Source organism: Macaca mulatta, chromosome 5, assembly GCF_049350105.2.
Source record: "Macaca mulatta isolate MMU2019108-1 chromosome 5, T2T-MMU8v2.0, whole genome shotgun sequence".
Taxonomy (NCBI): domain Eukaryota; kingdom Metazoa; phylum Chordata; class Mammalia; order Primates; family Cercopithecidae; genus Macaca; species Macaca mulatta.
The window spans coordinates 194,817-214,272 of record NC_133410.1 but is presented as its reverse complement, the minus strand read 5'-3'; the positions used below and the strand labels follow the sequence as shown (position 1 = coordinate 214,272).

General features: G+C 39.6%; 1 protein-coding gene and 1 long non-coding RNA gene across 2 annotated transcripts in view; one reads left to right on the top strand and one right to left on the bottom strand.

The window, feature by feature from the left end:
* Window positions 1-19,456, top strand: part of LOC144341060 (uncharacterized) — a 558,577-nt gene that overhangs the window by 505,244 nt on the left and 33,877 nt on the right. The gene's annotated exons all lie outside the window — the stretch shown is intronic.
* Window positions 1-19,456, bottom strand: part of ZNF718 (zinc finger protein 718) — a 45,263-nt gene that overhangs the window by 20,992 nt on the left and 4,815 nt on the right. The window contains 2 exon segments of the mRNA XM_078002838.1: window positions 16,286-16,381; window positions 16,876-19,272. Of these exon segments, the coding sequence (XP_077858964.1) occupies window positions 16,286-16,381; window positions 16,876-17,011 (232 nt within the window). The 5' untranslated portion in view covers window positions 17,012-19,272.

Below are 19,456 nucleotides of genomic sequence, written 5' to 3'. Positions count from 1 at the left end.
GAACAAAATAGCAGTAATAAGTTCTTGTCAATAATTAAACAGAAAAACATTTACTTATCCAATAAACACACACTGCTATTGTTTGAGTGTCCCTCCAAAATTTATGTTAATATTTAACTGCCATGGTGAGAAAATGAAGAAGTCAGCTATTAGGTTATGAGAGCTCTATTCTCATGAAAGGATTGGTATCATTATTCCCACACTGGGAATTAGTGGTTCAAAGATGAAAAAGAATATTCCATGCCAATAACTAAAAAAGTGTAGGAGTGGCTATATTTGTGGGGAAAAGAAAGAGAGATCAGACTGTTACTGTGTCTATGTAGAAAGAAGTAGACATAAGAAACTCCATTTTGTTCTGTACTAAGAGAAATTCTTCTGCCTTGATATGCTGTTCATTTGTAACCCTAGCCCCAACCCTGTGCTTGCAGAGACGTGCTGTGTTGACTCGAGGTTTAATGGATTTAGGGCTATGCAGGATGTGCTTTGTTTAAAAAAATGCTTGAAGGCAGTATGCTTGTTAAAAGTCATTGCCATTCTCTAATCTCAAGTACCCAGGGACACAATATACTGCAGAAGGCCACAGGGACCTCTGCCCAGGAAAGCCAGGTATTGTCCAAGGTTTCTCCCCATGCGATAGCCTGAGATATGGCCTCGTGGGAAGGGAAAGACCTGACCGTCCCCCAGCCCGACACCCGTAAAGGGTCTGTGCTGAGGAGGATTAGTGAAAGAGGAAGGCCTCTTTGCGGCTGAGATAAGAGGAAGGCATATGTCTCCTGCTCGTCCCTGGGAATACAAAGTCTTGGTGTAAAACCCGATTGTCTGTTCTATTTACTGATAGGAGAAAACCACCTTAGGACTGAAGGTGAGACATGCTGGCGGCAATACTGCTTTTTATTGCACCGAGATGTTGGTGTGTGTGCACATCAAGGCATAGCACCTTTCCTTAAACTTATTTATGACACAGAGACCTTTGTTCACATGTTTTCCTGCTGACCCTCTCCCCACTATTACCCTATTGTCCTGCCACATCCCCCTCTCCGAGATGGTAGAGATAATAATGATCACTAAATACTGAGGGAACTCAGAGGCCAGTGCCAGCACAGGTCCTCCATATGCTGAGCGCCGGTCCCTTGGGCCCACTTTTCTTTCTCTATACTTTGTCTCTGTCTCTTATTTCTTTTCTCAGTCTCTCGTCCCACCTGACGAGAAACACCCACAGGTTGTGGAGGGGCTGGCCCCCTTCAATATCAGACAAAAGAGACATATAGAAACAAAAAATCTGTCACAAAAAAAGAACTTTGCATATGATGCGGTCTTATATTTGAAAAACCTGCTTCACTAAAACACCATTAGAACTCATACATTTAGTCAAGATATAGGATTAAAAAATTAGTGTTTCTACATGCCAATAGTGAACAATGTGAAAATCAAACCAAGAGAGTAATCCCATTTACAATAGCCACAAATTAAATACCAGGAATGAACTTAACCAAAGACGTGAAGGATCTCTATGATGAATACTATAAAACATCAATGCAAGAAATTAAGCAAGAGAAAAAAAAGGAAAGATATTTTATGTTCAGGAATAGGAAAGATCAGCGTTATTAAAATTTTCATACTACCCAAAACAATCTACAGATTTAATGCAATTCCTGTCAAAGCATGAATGACATTCTTCACAGAAATAGGAAAAACAATCTTATAATGTAGACAGAACCATAAATGACTCAAAATAGCCAAAGCCGTTGTACGAAAAAAGAAACTGGAGGAATCATAGTATTTGAATTTAAATGATACAACAGAGCTACCATAATTAAAACAGCATAAAACTGATCAGTAAAACAGTAGAGAGAACGCAGAGATAAATCCATACTACAGCAAACTTCTTTTTGACAAAGCTGTCAGGAATATATTGTTACTGGTAGAAAGTGTCCAGGTCCTTGGCATCTTGAACAAAGAATTGGACAAAATGCACAAAGCAAGGAAGGAATAAAAGAATTTATTGAAAATGAAAGTACACTCCAAAGTGCAAGCCCGAGCATAGGGGCTCAAAGGCCCGGTTACAGAATTTTTGGGAGCTTAAATACCACCTAGAGGATTCCATTGGTTACTTTGGGTATGCCCTATGTAAATGGAGAGGGTGAAGTAAAGTTAGTTATTTACAGCGCCTGTTGAGAGGATATTTCCTGTTATAGCTAAAGTGTGAATTGGCCTTATGGTCCCTGCCTCCAGACCCTGTTTTCCTGCCTCATCTCCCCCAAGATATGTGATCCTCATAAATCTTTATAGGAGGCAGTGGGATCAATGGTCTTTTTCTTTCTGTAACTGCTTTATGCTGGCTTGGGATGTAGTCCCCGCCTATCGGAGATCACAGTACTCCTGCTCTGTTCTGTCTAGTGGAGACAGGGTAGTTTCTTGATTGCCAGGGGTGTGTTTTTACCTGGAACTGGCTGGAGCTTTCATTGCATGATCATCTGAAACTTGATGGTCTCTATGCAACAGCAAATGTATTTGATTAAAAGATATAATGGGGGTGGATACCTATGCTGTTAGGAATGTTTGTTACAGAGATTTGCAGGACAAAAAAAAAACCTGGTTTGTTCTAGAATTTATGTGTTTCCTTAAAGTCTTGGCACAAACAACTCCATTTTGGTTTGGTCTGTTGGGGCCTAGTGTATGAGCTTAGTCCAAAACAATGGCATCCCAGAATTTTGTTTAAAAACTTCCCCCTTGGCCATGCACAGTGGCTTAAGCCTGTAACCCCGGCACTTTGGGAGGCTGAGGCAGGTGGATCACGAGGTCAGGAGTTCAAGATCAGCCTGGGCAAAATGGTGAAACCCCATCTCTACTAAAAATAAAAAAATTAGCCGGGCATGGTGGCAGGCGCCTGTAATCCCCGTCACTTGGGAGGCTGAGGCAAAGAACTGCTTGAACCTGGGAGGTGCAGGTTGCCGTGAGCCAAGATTACACCACTGCACGCCAGTCTGGGTGACAGAGTGAGACTCCATCTCAAAACAAAACAAAACAAAATTCCCCCTTTTTGGTTAGGTTCTCACTTAGATTACAGTGTGTCCAAAATTTAGGGCCTTTGAGCCACTCTCAGTTACCATCATTTTGGATTTCTGGTCTCAGCACATTATTTATAGGTTATGGTGTTCTCATGGTTGCACATTTCTTTTAGCTCCTGTTATTATAGTTGAAGAGAGACCGTATGACATCCTAGAGATGGCTGCATGCAAGCATTTAAACCTTTGAGAGAATACAGCACACAGGGAGACTACTATTATGACTATTGGGAGGAAAACACCAAGAGTTCACAGTATGCTCCTTACTCAAGGTTTCCATTAACCAAACCTTGTAAAATTAAATAAATCAAAGAGTGAGCCAGATAAAGAGTTTACTTACTTAACTAAGCAATTTGTTAATCCCCTACCAGTGAATGTCTATAATCTTCATCTGATGTATTTCTCCATAAGCCACAACAAGTGCCAGCAGCTGCACAGGTACTTCTCTGTTTAGTCAATTCTATTATAACTTTCACAAAAGAATTTAAAGTCTACTGCATAACTGTAGCCTTTACAGTAGAATTTGCTATAGAGCCTATCATGAGGGATACCTTTTTAACCATTGCTTCTTTTACTTTAAACCACGGAAAAGGACCTAACAAATGATGCTCCTCTAGAAGAGTGAAGGCCTCCTGGCAATGTTCTCTTTAACCCATGGTGTGGGTTAACAGGAATGAACCAATGTTTTGTTTTTGGACTGATTATGAGGCAGTGTATGTATCACTGAAGTTTCTTACTTACGCTGACTGGGCTTTCATCTTTTATTTATCAAAGTATAAGCTTATCCATGTATAAGGCTGGCTGCAAACTCCTTCACAAATAGAAGTATACCCCATAAATGCACTTAACAGACCCCTTTTCTACTTTTAATGTTTGTAGAGGCATAAGAAAGAAAAAAATTCAAAGGCAAGAGTTTTATGATAGAAGTTTTAATTTGTGAACTTGGGAAAAGCTGTTTACATCAAGGATGCCCTCTTCTTGGGAGAAATTTCCCTGGTTAGCTTCACCTCAAGGGTTCCAGTGGGTACACGGTTCCAAAAATGTGGAGGGGCCCTTCTCAAAACCCATTAACCCAAAGCCCAAAGTCCTCACATTTTGTTGTAGTGTGGGTGGCAAGGACAGTTTTTCTCCAATGTTCTCATAAGATTTAAACCATAAAAAGCTTTTTTACCTGGTGGAAGTATATGTAGCATAATAATCTCAGCCTCCTTGCATAGGAAAGCTTTTATACAACCAGAAAACATGCATTGAAAATAACAACGGAATGAAATCCCTTTATAAAATGTTTAAATGGCCCACCAGGTGACCAAATGTACCTTAAACTTTAATTGTATTCCTAGGAATATGGGATTAAGTATTGGTTATAAACTATTTTAAACAATTTTAGTATCACCTGGTTTAACATGAAAATTTGACAAAGTTTTTTTTTGGTATTTAATTTTTGTTTTACTTGGGTTAGTAGGTTAGTAGCTTTATACAAAGGAATTTGATTATTTCTGCAGTTTGCAATAACATAATAACCATAATTATAATTGATAGCATATACTACTTTAGAAAGCTCATACAATTTTGGAAGATATATTAGTATTATTCACAAAAATATAACCTAAAGAAGATTGAACATCATTTTAGCAATCACATGTACCCAAACATGTCAAATAATCCCATTTACCTCCTTTCTGAATGTTTTCAGGGGCCCTCTGATCCATCCAAAAAGCCAGGCATTAGGAAACAAGCATGTATGTGAAATTTGCCTTTACATTATATCCAGGTTCATGCTTAACTATATTTTTTTTAAAAATTGCCAAACTGCTGATGCATTTTTACAATACTTTTTATTTTACTTTAATCAAAACTAACAGCTTTATGAAAATGTTCAATTAGCCAAATGTCTCCAATTCTTTATCAGGTTTTAAAAAATATTTTATTATTTAAACTTTTTCCACATTTTTCGTCTAATGATCCCTTACTACATTGTTTTATGAATAACCTTTTTAAATCTGTAATTTGAACCAACTTTTAGGTAACTATTGAATTAGACAAAATTATTCTCTTTTTTTCATGAATAACATAACCCTTTCTGGTACATTTGGTATACAGAATTACATGTTAAATAGAAACCTAAAACTTTAATGAAACCCTAAAATACAAAAAATCCTAAACTATTGGATATGGACAATTCCACAATTTTAGAAACATATTTCCCATATCATAGCCCTTTTCTTAATTGGAAATGACACAGCTATTAAGTGAGCATTAAAAATAACTTTATGGTTTTAATTTAAACAAAAAGTTTACCTAAAACAATTATCTTATTCACTGTTCTTAGTTATTTACTTTTAACACGGGAGAAATGACATATTAATTGACATATGTAAAATGAACATTGGTTTGGTCCACAAAGGCAGGACAACTCAACATGAGGAGGAGGCTTGGGGGCTTTCAGATTACAGCTAGGTGGGAGGCAAACAGTTGCATTCTTTAGAGTTTCCGATTATCCTTTCCAAAGGAAGCAATCAGATACGCATTTATCTCAGTAAGACTTCGGATAGAATAGAAGGCAGGCTCAACCTAAGCAGCTCCCAGCTTGAATTAACACTGACATTTAAAAATATTTAGCAAAGACAAACATAAAATTCAGACAAAATGTATGCTGACAATTATGAAGGCATTTCTATTTTTAGTCCACCAATACTTTTAAAGCTAGCTTGTTTAGTAAAGTTGTACTTTAAGTCACATGAACTTGAAAATTGCTCAGACTTATTAATTTATGAGCGTTCTTTTACTTGTAAGCCAATTTGGTGACATAACATATAACAGTAAGTGTGCATGCAAATAAAGACATCTAGACATGTATGAACACACATAAATGAAGACTCAATAGCTTGGAACCTTAGCCATGAGACAGAAATAGAAACTTGCTGGTTTTACTTTGCCCCAGTATATAATCCAGTGAAGGCTGTGAACCATAATTCTGGGTAAAGCAGTCTCCATGGTAGTTTGATTTTTAAAGGCCAAACCTCCCCAGAATCCAAAGAGCACTGTGACCAAACCATACCAAAGGAGGGTATCACACATTAACCAGGCCCCCGCTTGGAATCACAGTACAAAAGCCTCCATACATACAATGCCATTCCACTTTTCCATTCAACAGTAAACTCCAGATTCCAAACAATGTTGGGGCCAAACAGCATTGCAACTATAAGAAAATTCTAAGGAGGGTTTAGTACTTGACCTCAGAACATCTGCCGAGAACGTCCCCTTTGGGTAGGTTGAGGTCTGCAGGACCCACAGAGTATCCTCCTGTGGATCCGATCTTAGTGTCAGATGTCTCTGACCTTAGGTGGGCACCTCCAGAGCATACTATAAGTGTTATAAAAATAGCCATGAACTGTAATGAGAACTGGATTCTGGGTGGGCCTTTTTGTTCCTTAGCCAGTTGAGTACTATAAGGGAAGAATTTAGCATAAGAAGGTTTAAGTCTCTTGAAACATGTGCAAGTTTGCTCTGAACTGCGTCATACATAGGGATCGGGGACCACATTCAGAAAAGATAAAGAAAAAGTCATTCCCTCTTCTGGGCAGGGCAATTATAAACAGCCACTTAAAGACTGAGAAAGAAATAAAGGAAAAAAAAAAAAAAGAAAGAAAAAGACCCAGATTCCTTAAATCTAGATTCCTTAAATCCTGGATTCCTTAAATCTGGATTCCTTAAATCCTGGATTCCTTAAATCCAGGAGGTGGCAGTCAGGCTTCTCCTCATGGAAACCCATTAATTTCACAGGCCATGGCCAGAAACCCGCAGTTGCCTCCATGTTTAGGTGCTTCCCACCAAGGGTTCCAAGTTGGAAAGGAAAAGAGAAAGCCCCTGTATGGAGCAGAAAGGAAAGGGAGAAAAATGAAACCCAAACATTGGGCTTACTTCTTCCTCCTGGCTGGCTTGCCAAAATACATGTTACCAGCTGTACATGTCTTTAACAAGGAATTGGACAAAACACACAAACAAAGCAAGGAAGGCATGAAGGGATTTATTGAAAATGAAAGTACAATCCACAGTGTGGGAAAAAGCCCAAGCGTAGGGCTCAAAGGCTCCATTACAGAATTTTTGGGAGTTTAAATACCCCCTAGAAGATTCCACTGGTTACTTCGGGTATGCCCTATGTAAATGGAGAGGATTAAATAAAATTACAAAGTTATTTATGGCCTACACCCTATGGAAAGGGTATTTCCTGTCATAGCTGAAGTGTGAATGTAATGCCCAGACCGTTTGCTCCCCAAAGAAGACCACCAGAGTCCAGAGTCAAAGCCAAGCGGCAAGGATTGTTTACTGCAAGTTCTAACTTGGTCCCTCCATTCCACAGCATACAAGAGGGCCCCGAACAATGCGAGTGCTTGCTTTTTATAGCCCGATGTAAATAGGTTACGGGTAAAGTTACAGAGGAACAAGGGAATTCTTTTGGTTACAGCATTACAATTGGTTTACATTTTAAGTTATACATTTAGTAGTTTTTCTATTGGTTCCCGCGCTTTCTGTAAAACCACAAAGGGCTGTGTCCTTATCGGGGATTTTCCAGGTGGTGTTTGTACTGGGCTCAGGAAGTTGAGAGATATATGGTGGGATGTGTTTGTACTGGGCCTGTTTGTGTTGAGCCCAGGGCTGAGGAATGTGCCTGATTTCTTTCATGAATTGGTCTTATGTTCCCTGCCTCCAGATCCTATTTTCCTGCCTCAATATAATGGGGGAATCTCTTCAACAAATTGTGTTACAAAAACTGCATATCCATATTCAGAAGAATGAAACTAGACCCATATCTCTTGCCATCTAAAAAGAAAAAATAAATCAAAATGGATTAGAGACAAATCTAAGACATGAAACTATGAAACTACTACAAAAAAAAATTGATGAAACTCTCCAGGAAATTAAACCGGACAAAGATGTCTTGAATAATACCCCGCAAGCACAGGCAGCCAATGCAAAAATGAACAAATGGAATCACATCAGTTAAAGAGCTTCTAAACAGCAAATGAAACATCAACAGGCCCCGCGCGATGGCTCACGCCTGTAATCCCAGCTCTTTGAGAGGCCAAAGTGGGCGGATCACAAGGTCGGGAGATTAAGACCATCCTGGCTAACACAATAAAACCCCATCTCTACTAAAAATACAAAAAATTAGCCGGTCGCGGTGGCGGGTGCCTGTAGTCCCAGCTACTCAGGAGACTGAGGCAGGAAAATGGCGTGAACCCAGGAGGCAGAGCTTGCAGTGAGCTGAGAACGCGCCACTGCACTCTAGCCCGGGCGAAAGAGCAAGACTCTGTCTCAAAAAAAAGAAAAAAAAGAAGAAAAGAAACAATCAACAAAGCGAAGAGACAACACACAAAATGGGAGTAAATATCTGGAAACTGCCCATAAGAAAAGGAATTAATGGCCGGGCGCGGTGGCTCAAGCCTGTAATCCCAGCACTTTGGGAGGCCGAGACGGGCGGATCACGAGGTCAGGAGATCAAGACCATCCTGGCTAACAGGGTGAAACCCCATCTCTACTAAAAAATACAAAAAACTAGCAGGGCGAGGTGGCGGGCGCCTGTAGTCCCAGCTATTCGGGAGGCTGCGGCAGGAGAATGGCGTGAACCCGGGAGGCGGAGCTTGCAGTGAGCCGAGATGGGGCCACTGCACTCCAGCCCGGGACAGAGCAAGACTCCGTCTCAAAAAAAAAAAAAAAAAAGAGAAGGAATTAATAACAAGAATGCATAAGGCACACAAACAGCTCTATAGGTTAAAATCTGATGATAAATAAGAAAAAATTTGGATAGACATTTCTCAAAAGAGAGCATATAAATAACAAAAAGCCATATGACACTGTGCTCAACATCATTTATCTCAGAGAAGTGCAAATCAAAACAATGAGATATTATCTCACCCCAGTTACAATGGCTTTTATCCAAAAGTCAGGCAATTAACAAATACTGGTGAGGATGTGGAGAAAAGTGAAAGTGAACTCTAGCACTCTCTTGGTGGGAATGTAAATTGGTACAATGACTATGGAGAACAGTTTAGAGTTCCTCAAAAAATGAAAAATAAAGCTACTATATTATCCAGCAATCCCATTCATAGGTATGTACATAAAAGAAAAGAAATCAGGACATCAGAGAGATATTTGCACCTCCATTTTTACTGCAGCACTGTTCACATTATCCAAAATTTAGAAGCAACCTAAGTGTCTATCATTACATGAATGGACAAAGTAAATGTGGTGCACATACATAACAAAGTACTTTTCAATAATAAAAAAGAACAAGATCCCATCATCTTCAACAACATGGATGGAACTAGAGGCCATTATGTTAAGAAAAATAAGCCAGGCACATGAAGGTAAATGTTGCATGTTCTCACACATTTGCTGGAGCAAAAATTAAATTAATTCATAGAGACAGAGAACAGAAGGATTGTTACCAGAGGCTGGAAAGTGTAGTGGGGGTTTGGGGGAAGTGGGGAAGATTAATGGGTAGAAAAATAATTAGAAAGAGTAAGATTTAGTAGTTGCTAGTACACAGAGTGACTATAGTCAAAAGCAACTTAATTGTACATTTTTAAATAACTAAAAGAATGTAGTTAGGTTGTCTATAAAACACTTGAGGTAATGAATACCCATTTATCCTGATATAATTTTTATGCATTTCATGCCTACATCAAAATATCTCATGTAACCCATAGATACATAAAGCTACTGTGTACTCAAAAAATTTAAAATCCTGAACCATATACAAAAACTATCTTGAATAAATTAAATATTTAAATGTAAGAAGCATAACTCTACAATTTTTAGAAGAAAATACAGGAAGAAAGATTATGACATTGGTCTTGGCAATGTTTTCTTGCATATAACATCAACTACATGAGTAACACATTTAAAAACACAGAAAAATGGGACTACATTAAATTTATCTCTGCACATTAAAATTAACATTTAGTCAGAGTCCCAACTAAGAAAAAAAAGTAAAAAGTATACATTTGACAGACATTAACACCCAGAATAGACTCTAAAAAATCAACAGAGTAACATGATTAACAAATGAACAGATGAAAATGTTTCTCCAAAGAATAAATACACATAGCAAGCAATTATTGAAAAATTTTTAATCTTTAGAAAAATGTAAAGCAAAACCACAATGAGGTATTATCATGTATTAATTAGAATGGCCAACATCAAGCGAACAAAAGATGACAAATGTAAAGAATGTAGATGAATTGAAACCCTTGTGCATTGTTGGTAGGAAGAAAGTGATACAGCCCCCTAAAAAATGTAAGGGGATTCCTCCAAAAAAAAAATGAAGTTATTCTATGACCCACTAATTCTACTTCTGAGCATCTTACTCAAAATATGCAAAGCGTATCTGACAGAAATATTTGCACATCTATGTTTACTGCAGCAATATTCACTGTTTTAGTTTATTCTTGCATTGCTATAAATACCTGAGACTAGGTAATTTTTTTTTTTTTTTTAAAGAAAAAGGTTTAACTGGCTCATGGTTCTGCAGGCTGTACAGGAAGCATAGCAGCTTCTGTTTCTGGTGAGGCCTCAAAAAGCTTCCAATTATGGTAGAAAGCAAATAAGGAGTGAGTCACCTCACATGGTGGGAGCAGGAGCAAGAGACAGTGAAAGGAGAGGTGCCACATGCTTTTAAAAAGTGAGATCTCAGGAGAACAAACTCACTATGGCAAAGACAGTACCAAAGGGGCTGGTGCTAAACCATTCGTGAAAAGTCAACCTTATCATCCCATCACCTCCCACCAGGCCCCACCTCCAACATTAGGGATTGCAATTTGACATGAGATTTGAATGAGGACACAGATCCAAACCATATCATTTACAAAAGTAAAAAAGGAAAAAAAAAATTGAAATGTCCCTTAACAGATGAATGATTTAAAAAGATGTGGCTTATACATCAATGAAATATTCTTTAGCTTCAGATGAAAATATCTTGTCAGGGGCTACAATAAGGATAAATCTTAAAGCCATTATTTTAAGTGAAGACACTAACAAAGTGACAGTGTATGATTCCACTTAGGTAAGATATGTTAAGTTGTAAACTCACAGAATAAATAAGATATGTTAAGTAGTAAACTCACAGAAAACCTAAGTAGAAAGGTACTTGCCTTTGGTTAGGATTGTGAAACCTCAGTGGAGCCAAAAATCAAGTAGGGGTATTTGGAAAAAGCAGGCCCTCACCCAGGTGGCCAACTCAAGAGCCCATAGACATGGCTGCAGACAAAACATGGTACACTAAGCTTGGTCTTATTAAGGATGCTGAAGCAGTTCTGCAACCTGTCTCAAACTCCTCTCAGCTAGAGTACACAAGTGGTCCTTCCTATCAAGAGACTGCCAGGAGACACACGCAGCCATGGCCCTGGAGGCAGGCCTACAGATCTTGGCCTTAGCTATGGTCCCTGCAGCAGCCATGTGACTCAGTTCTAGCCCTCACAGTCACAGTCCATGGCCAGTTGTACATACTCACGGACTCAGAGAGACCTGTGAAAACTGTTCCCCAGTAGTCAGTAGAAGCCAAACCCATTCATACACCTGGTACTTGGCCTATCATATGCAGACAAACTTCAAAACCCTACCTTACTGCCTGCCATACAGATAATGTCCTCAAGGAAATTTAATCTTTCCAGGGCCTAGAAAGAATCCATGACTGTCCAAATCTCTGGTAACACAACCATCAAAAGCAGAGGTAATCTCATCAGCATGAGGACAGAACAAAAGGAGTTCTTTACCTGCCAAATTGTAATCATTGTTAGATCCTTCAAATGTACAGACACAGGGCTGCTTCAGAGACCACAGCTGAGGCCAAGATCTGCAGGCCTGCTCCAGGGCCACAACTTCTATCTTAGCGTATTACTAAAAACTTGTATGAGAACAATTAGGCAAGGAAAAGGATTGAACAAAGCTCTCCAGCTTTGGGAAAGAAATAAAAACATTACTGCTGTTTGGAGATTATATAATCATGCCTATATATGTGTGTATATATATACATATAACTCTAGAGTAAATAAACAAAAACTCAATAAATGTATTCATTAAAGCATCAGGATACATAATCTTGTGAAAGGAAAATAAATCTTGGAACTCTTAGGGCCCCCAAAATCACTAAGCTAAACCGTCAAGCTGGGAACTGCCTAGGGCAAACCTGCCTCCCATTCTATTCAAAGTCATCCCTCTGCTCACTGAGATAAATGGACATCTGATTGCCTCCTTTGGACAGGCAAATCAGAAACTCAAAAGAATACAGCAGTCTCTCTCTCATGTACTGTGACCTAGAAACCCCATCCCTTGCTTGAGTTGTCCTGCCTTTCAGGATGGAACCAATGTACATCTTATATAGATTGACTTATGTCTCATGTCTCCTTAAAATGTATAAAACCAAGCTGTGCCCAAACCACCTTGGGTACATGTCATCAAGACTTCCTAAGGCTGTGTCAGGGGCATGTGTCCTCAACCTTGACAAAATAAACTTTTTTTCTTTCTTTTTCTTTTCCTTTTTTTTTGAGACAGAGTCTTGCTCTGTCGCCAGGCTGGAGTGCAGTGGTGCAATCTCAGTTCACTGTAATTTCCACCTCCTGGGATCAAGCAATTCTCCTGCCTCAGCCTCCCAAGTAGCTGGGACTATAGGTGCGTGCCACCACGCCCCGCTATTTTTTGTGTTTTTAGTAGAGATGGGGTTTCACCATGTTGGCCAGGATGGTCTCGATCTCTTGATCCACCCGCCTCGGCCTCCCAAAGTCCTGGGATTACGGTCATGAGCCACCGTGCCTGGCCAGCAAAATAAACTTTCCACATTAACTGAGACCCATCTCAGATTTTTGGAGTTAATACTCTGTTGCCCAGGTTCATCTTAAACTCCTATGCTCAAGTGATCCACCAGCCTTGGCCTCTGAAAGTACTGGGATTACAGAAATGAGTCACTGGACCTGGCCCAACATAAAAATATTTGTTGCATTTCCAAATAGTAACAACAAACCTTCCCAAAAAAGGAAGAAACAATTTTCATTTGCAATAGTAGAAATATAAAAAATGTAATCAAAGTAAATTTAACCAATGAAATATGTATACACTAAATACAATAAGATATTAATGACAGAAATTGCAGTAGACACAAATAAATAGAAACCTATTTCATTAGAATAACTAATATTGTCAAAGTACCATATTATCATAAGTTATCTATATTCAATGTGAAAATTTTAGTGTCATTTTTCACAGTAATAGAAAACACAATTGTAAAACTTAAGTATAACCTTAAACAACTTTAACATTGATTGGCTGGGCACGGTGGCTCACACCTGTAATCCCAGCACTTTGGGAGGCCGAGGTGGGTGGATCACGAGGTCAGATAGAGACCATCCTGGCTAACATGGTGAAACCCTGTCTCTACTAAAAATATAAAAACAAAATTAGCCGGGCATGGTGGCGAGTGCCTGTAGTCCCAGCTACTCGGGAGGCTGAGGCAGGAGAATGGGGTGAACCCGAGATGCGGAGCTTGCAGTGAGTGGATATCACGCCACTGCACTCCAGCCTGGGTGACAGTGAGGCTCCCTGTCTCAAAAACAAAATAAAACAAAAAAAAACTTTAACATTGATTGATGGTGATTGTTAGTGCCTGAGGGTGGAAAATAAGGAGATGTTCAAAGAATACCAATTTTTAGTTATAAGTTGAGTAACTCTGAAAAATCTAAAGTACATCAGCATTAGATCAGCAAAATAGCATTGTTTATAGTTAGTAACACTGTAATGTATGCTTACAATTTGCTACAACAGTAGACTTTAAGTGTTCTTACTACAAAAAAATTGGTTATCTACCTGAGGTAATAGATGTGTTCATCAACTTGACTATATTTTATTTTACAACGTATAAACATATCAAATCATTACACTGTACACATTAATAGTTATACAATTTTTATTTATCAGAAAAATCCAGGTCGCACAGAGATGTACAGTAAGCCCTCACTTTATGTTCAAAATAGGTTCTTGAAAACTGCATCTTTGGCCAGGCGCGGTGGCTCAAGCCTGTAATCCCAGCACTTTGGGAGGCCGAGATGGGCGGATCATGAGGTCAGGAGATCGAGACCATCCTGGCTAATACGGTGAAACCCCGTCTCTACTAAAAAAATACAAAAAAACTAGCCGGGCGAAGTGGCGGGTGCCTGTAGTCCCAGCTACTCGGGAGGCTGAGGCGGGAGAACTGCGCGAACCCGAGAGGAGGAGCTTGCAGTGAGCTGAGATCCGGCCACTGCACTCCAGCCTGGGTGACAGAGCAAGACTCCGTCTCAAAAAAAAAAAAAAAAAAAAAAAAAAAAAACTGCATCTTTAAATGAACAATGTTGCTATATGTCATGCAAACATATCTCTTGTATTAACTAAACTCTGGTAAAATTAGTTTTCTTAATATGTTGCTTTGCTTACTGTTTCCAAGAACCTATCAGCAAAGTTAAGTAAGAATTTATTATACACATATAAAACTTACATAGGTGTTTGTGTGTGTGAAACACACATTTTTATATATAGATAGATTTCAATAACAGAATTCCAGTAGGCTTCCTACTAAATAAGACAAAATTAAAAGATAATAGTTATTAAGAAATAATGTAACAATTGAGAGTTTAATATACACTTAGCAATGTTCTAAGCTGGTTAATGACACAGCACATTTAAGAAATTCAGTGCTGGCCAACCCTTTGAATGTGAGGACATTTTTACTTATCTGTGTTGGTGGATATCACAAAAATTATTTGCAAACCTTTTTTTTTTTTTTTTTTTTTAATGTTCATCAGCTATTATTGGTGTTAGCATAATTTTTATTATTTTTATTATTTTTATTTGTTTTTGGACGGAGTGTTGCTCTGTTGCCCAGGCTGGAGTGCCTGTGGCACGATCTCAGCTCACTGCAACTTCCACCTCCCGGGGTCAAGCAATTCTCCTACCTTAGCCTCCCAAGTAGCTGGGATTACAGGCATGCACCACCATGCCCAGATAATTTTTGTATTTTTAGTAGAGATGGGGTTTCACCATGCTTGCCAGGCTGGTCTCTAACTCCTGACCTCATGATCTGCCCGCCTCGGTCTCCCAAAGTGCTGGGATTACAGGTGTGAGCCACCATGCCCGGCCATGTTACTGTATTTTATGTGTGGCCGAGACAATTTTTCTTCCAATGTGGTGGTCCAAGGAAGCCAAAGGTTGGAAACCCATGCTTTAAATAATTTGAAAACTTGCAAAAGTAGAGTTTAAATTAGAAATCTCAGTTTATATTAAAACAATAACATTTTGAAGTAAAATAAAATTACATTTTTTCATATTTAGGAAAATGCTTATTGTTCTGATAAAATTGCTGAGTAAGAATTTTTTTGTAGAATTACATTTGCAACCTCTATAGGATTAAAAATCACCAAGCAGAAAAGATGCAACATCTGTCCCTGGTGTTCCTGGGATTTCTGAACCAAATCCCAATATGTCCACTACTCACCTTACACATTTTAGACATGATGCAAAAACAGTATTTGGAAAAAAACAAAAAACAAAAAAAAACTTTAACATAGAGCTCTTCAATCATACAAATATTCCCAGGTCCCCAAAAGCAATGAACAGCAGTCAGACCATGCAGCCCTTTGTAAGTGATAAAGTGGACACCGGCTCTCCCTGTAAACTTGAAGGGAGATACGAAAGGAAAAACAGAACTCTTGGATTTAAGAGCATGGGACATAAGATGACCCTATGAGAAAAAATGCAGCCTTTTTGGAAATTATTTTGTCACAGAGCTTCCCAAACTACATTTATTTACTTATTTATTTTTTGCAATGGAGTCTAGCTCGATACTGCCCAGGCTGGAGTGCAGTGGCGTGATGTCAGCTGAGCATAACCTCTGCCTCCTGGGTTTTTAAGCAATTCTCTCTGCCTCAGCATCCTGAGTAGCTGGGATTACAGGCACAAGCCACCACACCCAGCTAATTTTTGTATTTTTAGCAGAGACAGGGTTTCACTATATTGGTTAGGCTGGTCTTGAACTCCTGATCTCAGGTGATCCACCTGCCTCAGCCTCCCAAAGTGCTGGGATTACAGGCATGAGCCACAGTGCTCAGCCTCCCAAACTACATTTTAAGGCCTGGCTTCCTTCTTGACTTTTGGCCTCCTTGCCTGTGTCCTCTCCTCCATTCACTCTCACCTACCTGAGGGTCTGGCTGCTGTCTCATGTATCTTGAAATTGTAGAGCTCTTTTCTTTGCTCCAGACAGGTGACCAGGTCTGGGTTAGAGATAGTAACACCTGTTTTATTTTTAAAAAATTAACATGACTATTGCTGGGGATACTCCAATTACCAACCTAGTACTATGCTAAGTAGAATAGAGAAATTAGGGAAGATTCTAGAAAATTAATCCAAAAATTGTTTTCTGACAGAATCTTTAGAATATTTAAGTATTTTAAATCTGTGGGCTTTAAGTTCCACTACCAAGTACTACTGAATCAAAAATAAGTAGTGCAAATTGCATGTTAAGATGTGAAAGACAATTATTTTATATCATTAATTTATAGAATTACCACTAGCCTAGAGTGAAGGAAACAAATTAGCTCAAAAGAAGGTTTACGTAAAGATGAAACATCCTAAAGATTTTATTTTTTATACCACCAAACTCCCAAACTTTTCATGAAGGAACTGAAATTAATTCATGCAAAGCAAAAGCTCCTAAGAGATGTTATACAAGGGAAGAAAATGAAATTCTGAAAAAGTATTAGGAATTACATATTAAAGTTATCCTCACCCAGGGAGACCAAGTTTCTGTTCTCCAACATCACATCTCTATATAAATTCTGCTGAGAAGGGTCCAGACATTTCCACTCTTCTGGAGAGAATTCTATGGCCATATCCCTGAATGTTAAGAGCTCCTGAAAATACATATTTATCAAGTGACAGAATTCTTCTTTTTTTTTAATATGGAGTCCTGCTCTGTTGCCCAGGCTGGAGTGCAGCGGCGCGGTCTCGGCTCACTGCAACCTTCACCTCCCAGGCTCAAGTGATTTTCCTGCGTCAGCCTCCTGACTAGCTGGGATTACAGGCACCCACCACCATGCCCGGCTAATTTTTGTATTTTTGTTAGAGACAGGGTTTCACCATGTTGGCCAGGCTGGTCTCCAACTTCTGACCTCAGGTGATTCGCCTGCCTCAGCCTCCCAAAGTGCTGGGATTACAGGCATGAGCCACCGCACCCGGCTGTGAGGCCTTAATTTGACTACAGGTGAAATGAGTTAAGAGAACTAGTTCTGGCTTACAAGACTGAATGGAGTTATCTGACAAAATAACTTTCAACACAGTAATGTTCTCTAAATTATTCTATAACTCTTGAGGAAAAAGGAGGGCATGCCAGCAATTTCTGTTGCTGCAGTGGAAATATGGGCTACACTGACATGCCCTACCAAAACCAAGCAGAGCAGGCCCTGTGACTTCCTAGAACAAAGGATGAACTGACTTCTCATTAAAGTATCTGGAAGCCCTCATGCTTGACCCTGGCCTTGTGGTAGAATCATGTGAGGAATTCAATTTAAAAACCAGGAATTCTTTTTTGCGACGGAGTCTTGCTCTGTCGCCCAGGCTGGAATGCAGTGGCATAATCTCAGCTCACTGCAAGTTCTGCCTCCCAGGTTCACGCCATTCTCCTACCTCAGCCTCCTGAATAGCTGGGACCACAGGTGCCTGCCACCATGCCCGGCTAATTTTTTTTGTATTTTTAGTAGAGATGGGGTTTCACTGTGTTAGCCAGGGTAGTCTTGATCTCCTGACCTCGTGATCCGCCCGCCTCAGCCTCCCAAAGTGCTGATATTACAGGCATGAGCCACAGCGCCTGGCCAAAAACAGAAATTTTTCCACCTAGTAAAACAGACAGGATCTGTGGGGAGGGCACAGGTTATGGTTTCTCTTCAGACTGTCCACGTGATTCTACAGCAAGACTGGGCTGAGAGTCACTCGGCCAAGCATTGCCTCTAAGGTTCAATGTGCATATAAATTATTTGGTATTCAAAACCTCACTGTAAGTAACAAAATTCTGCAGGTTTGAGAAGGGTCCATGAATTAGCTTCTTATTGCAAGTCTCCTGTTATTGCAAGTCTTCTTATTGCTGACGCTTCTGCTCCTACACCCATTATACCACTCAGCTAGAAAAAGCAATCACAGTATGAGTCCCTCACTGCAACACCCTTATCATAACACAAATACTTTACATCCGAAGACAGGACCACCAATCATCATCTTGAAATATGGCATTCTCTGCAGGCCCTTTAATGTTTACAGAGGCGGAAGATGGTGGCAAGTCTGAGTAAGTCTGCATTTGAAAAATGTGTATATGCATTAATGCAATCTTTATGGAGCATGTAGTATGTGCTCAGAAGTATGTCACAGAGCAGTGTGCTGGGAAGTTCACATTACGTGTGTTAATACTATAACATCCTGAAAAGTAGTCCTATACTTCCCAGGATTTAAATGCAGGGCCCCAGCATTTCTATTTCCTCTTCTGTTTACTTATTGGTTTTGTTTTTTTGTTTTTTAAATGCGTAAAATAATAGCTCAATATAGATAGATGGGACATATACAGAAAGAAAGAGTTAAGTGCAATTCAGAGGAATTTTTTATTTTTGTGTTTGTAGTTACTTTGAAACTTGTGAAAAAACCACTGAAACTGTAGAGATGGGGAACAGGTTGCTGGATAGGATGTCTCTAGAAACACTAATTTTAATTTTATAAAAAACAATTTAAGGCACAAAAGTATATCGCTTTTCCCCATTTATCTGCTTTTGGGTTTCAGGAAATTGTGAGCACCAGCTCCGGAGAGGCAGTAGGGTTAGCCACCCCAAACTCTGATCTTCTCTAAGCAGTTCTGTGAGAGATTTCAGTGTGGGGTCAGACCTGGAAAAGGTTCAGCAGAGGGTGGATCTGGACAGAGATGGGACAGAAGGTGGGCCCTAGGCATCTGCTCTCTATGCCTGTAAGTATTTTCAGTTTTGTCTTTTCTAAGCCTGCCGAAGAGAAATTTGATTCCCAGAGTTTCTGTATCTTTTTTTTTTTTTTTTTTTTTTGAGACGGAGTCTTGCTCTGCCACCCAGGCTGGAGTGCAGTGGCCGGATCTCAGCTCACTGCAAGCTCCGCCTCCCGGGTTTACGCCATTCTCCTGCCTCAGCCTCCCGAGTAGCTGTGATTACAGGCGCCCGCCACCTCGCCCAGCTAGTTTTTTTGTACTTTTTAGTAGAGACTGGGTTTCACCGTGTTCGCCAGGATGGTCTCGATCTCCTGACCTCGTGATCCGCCCGCCTCGGCCTCCCAAAGTGCTGGGATTACAGGCTTGAGCCACCGCG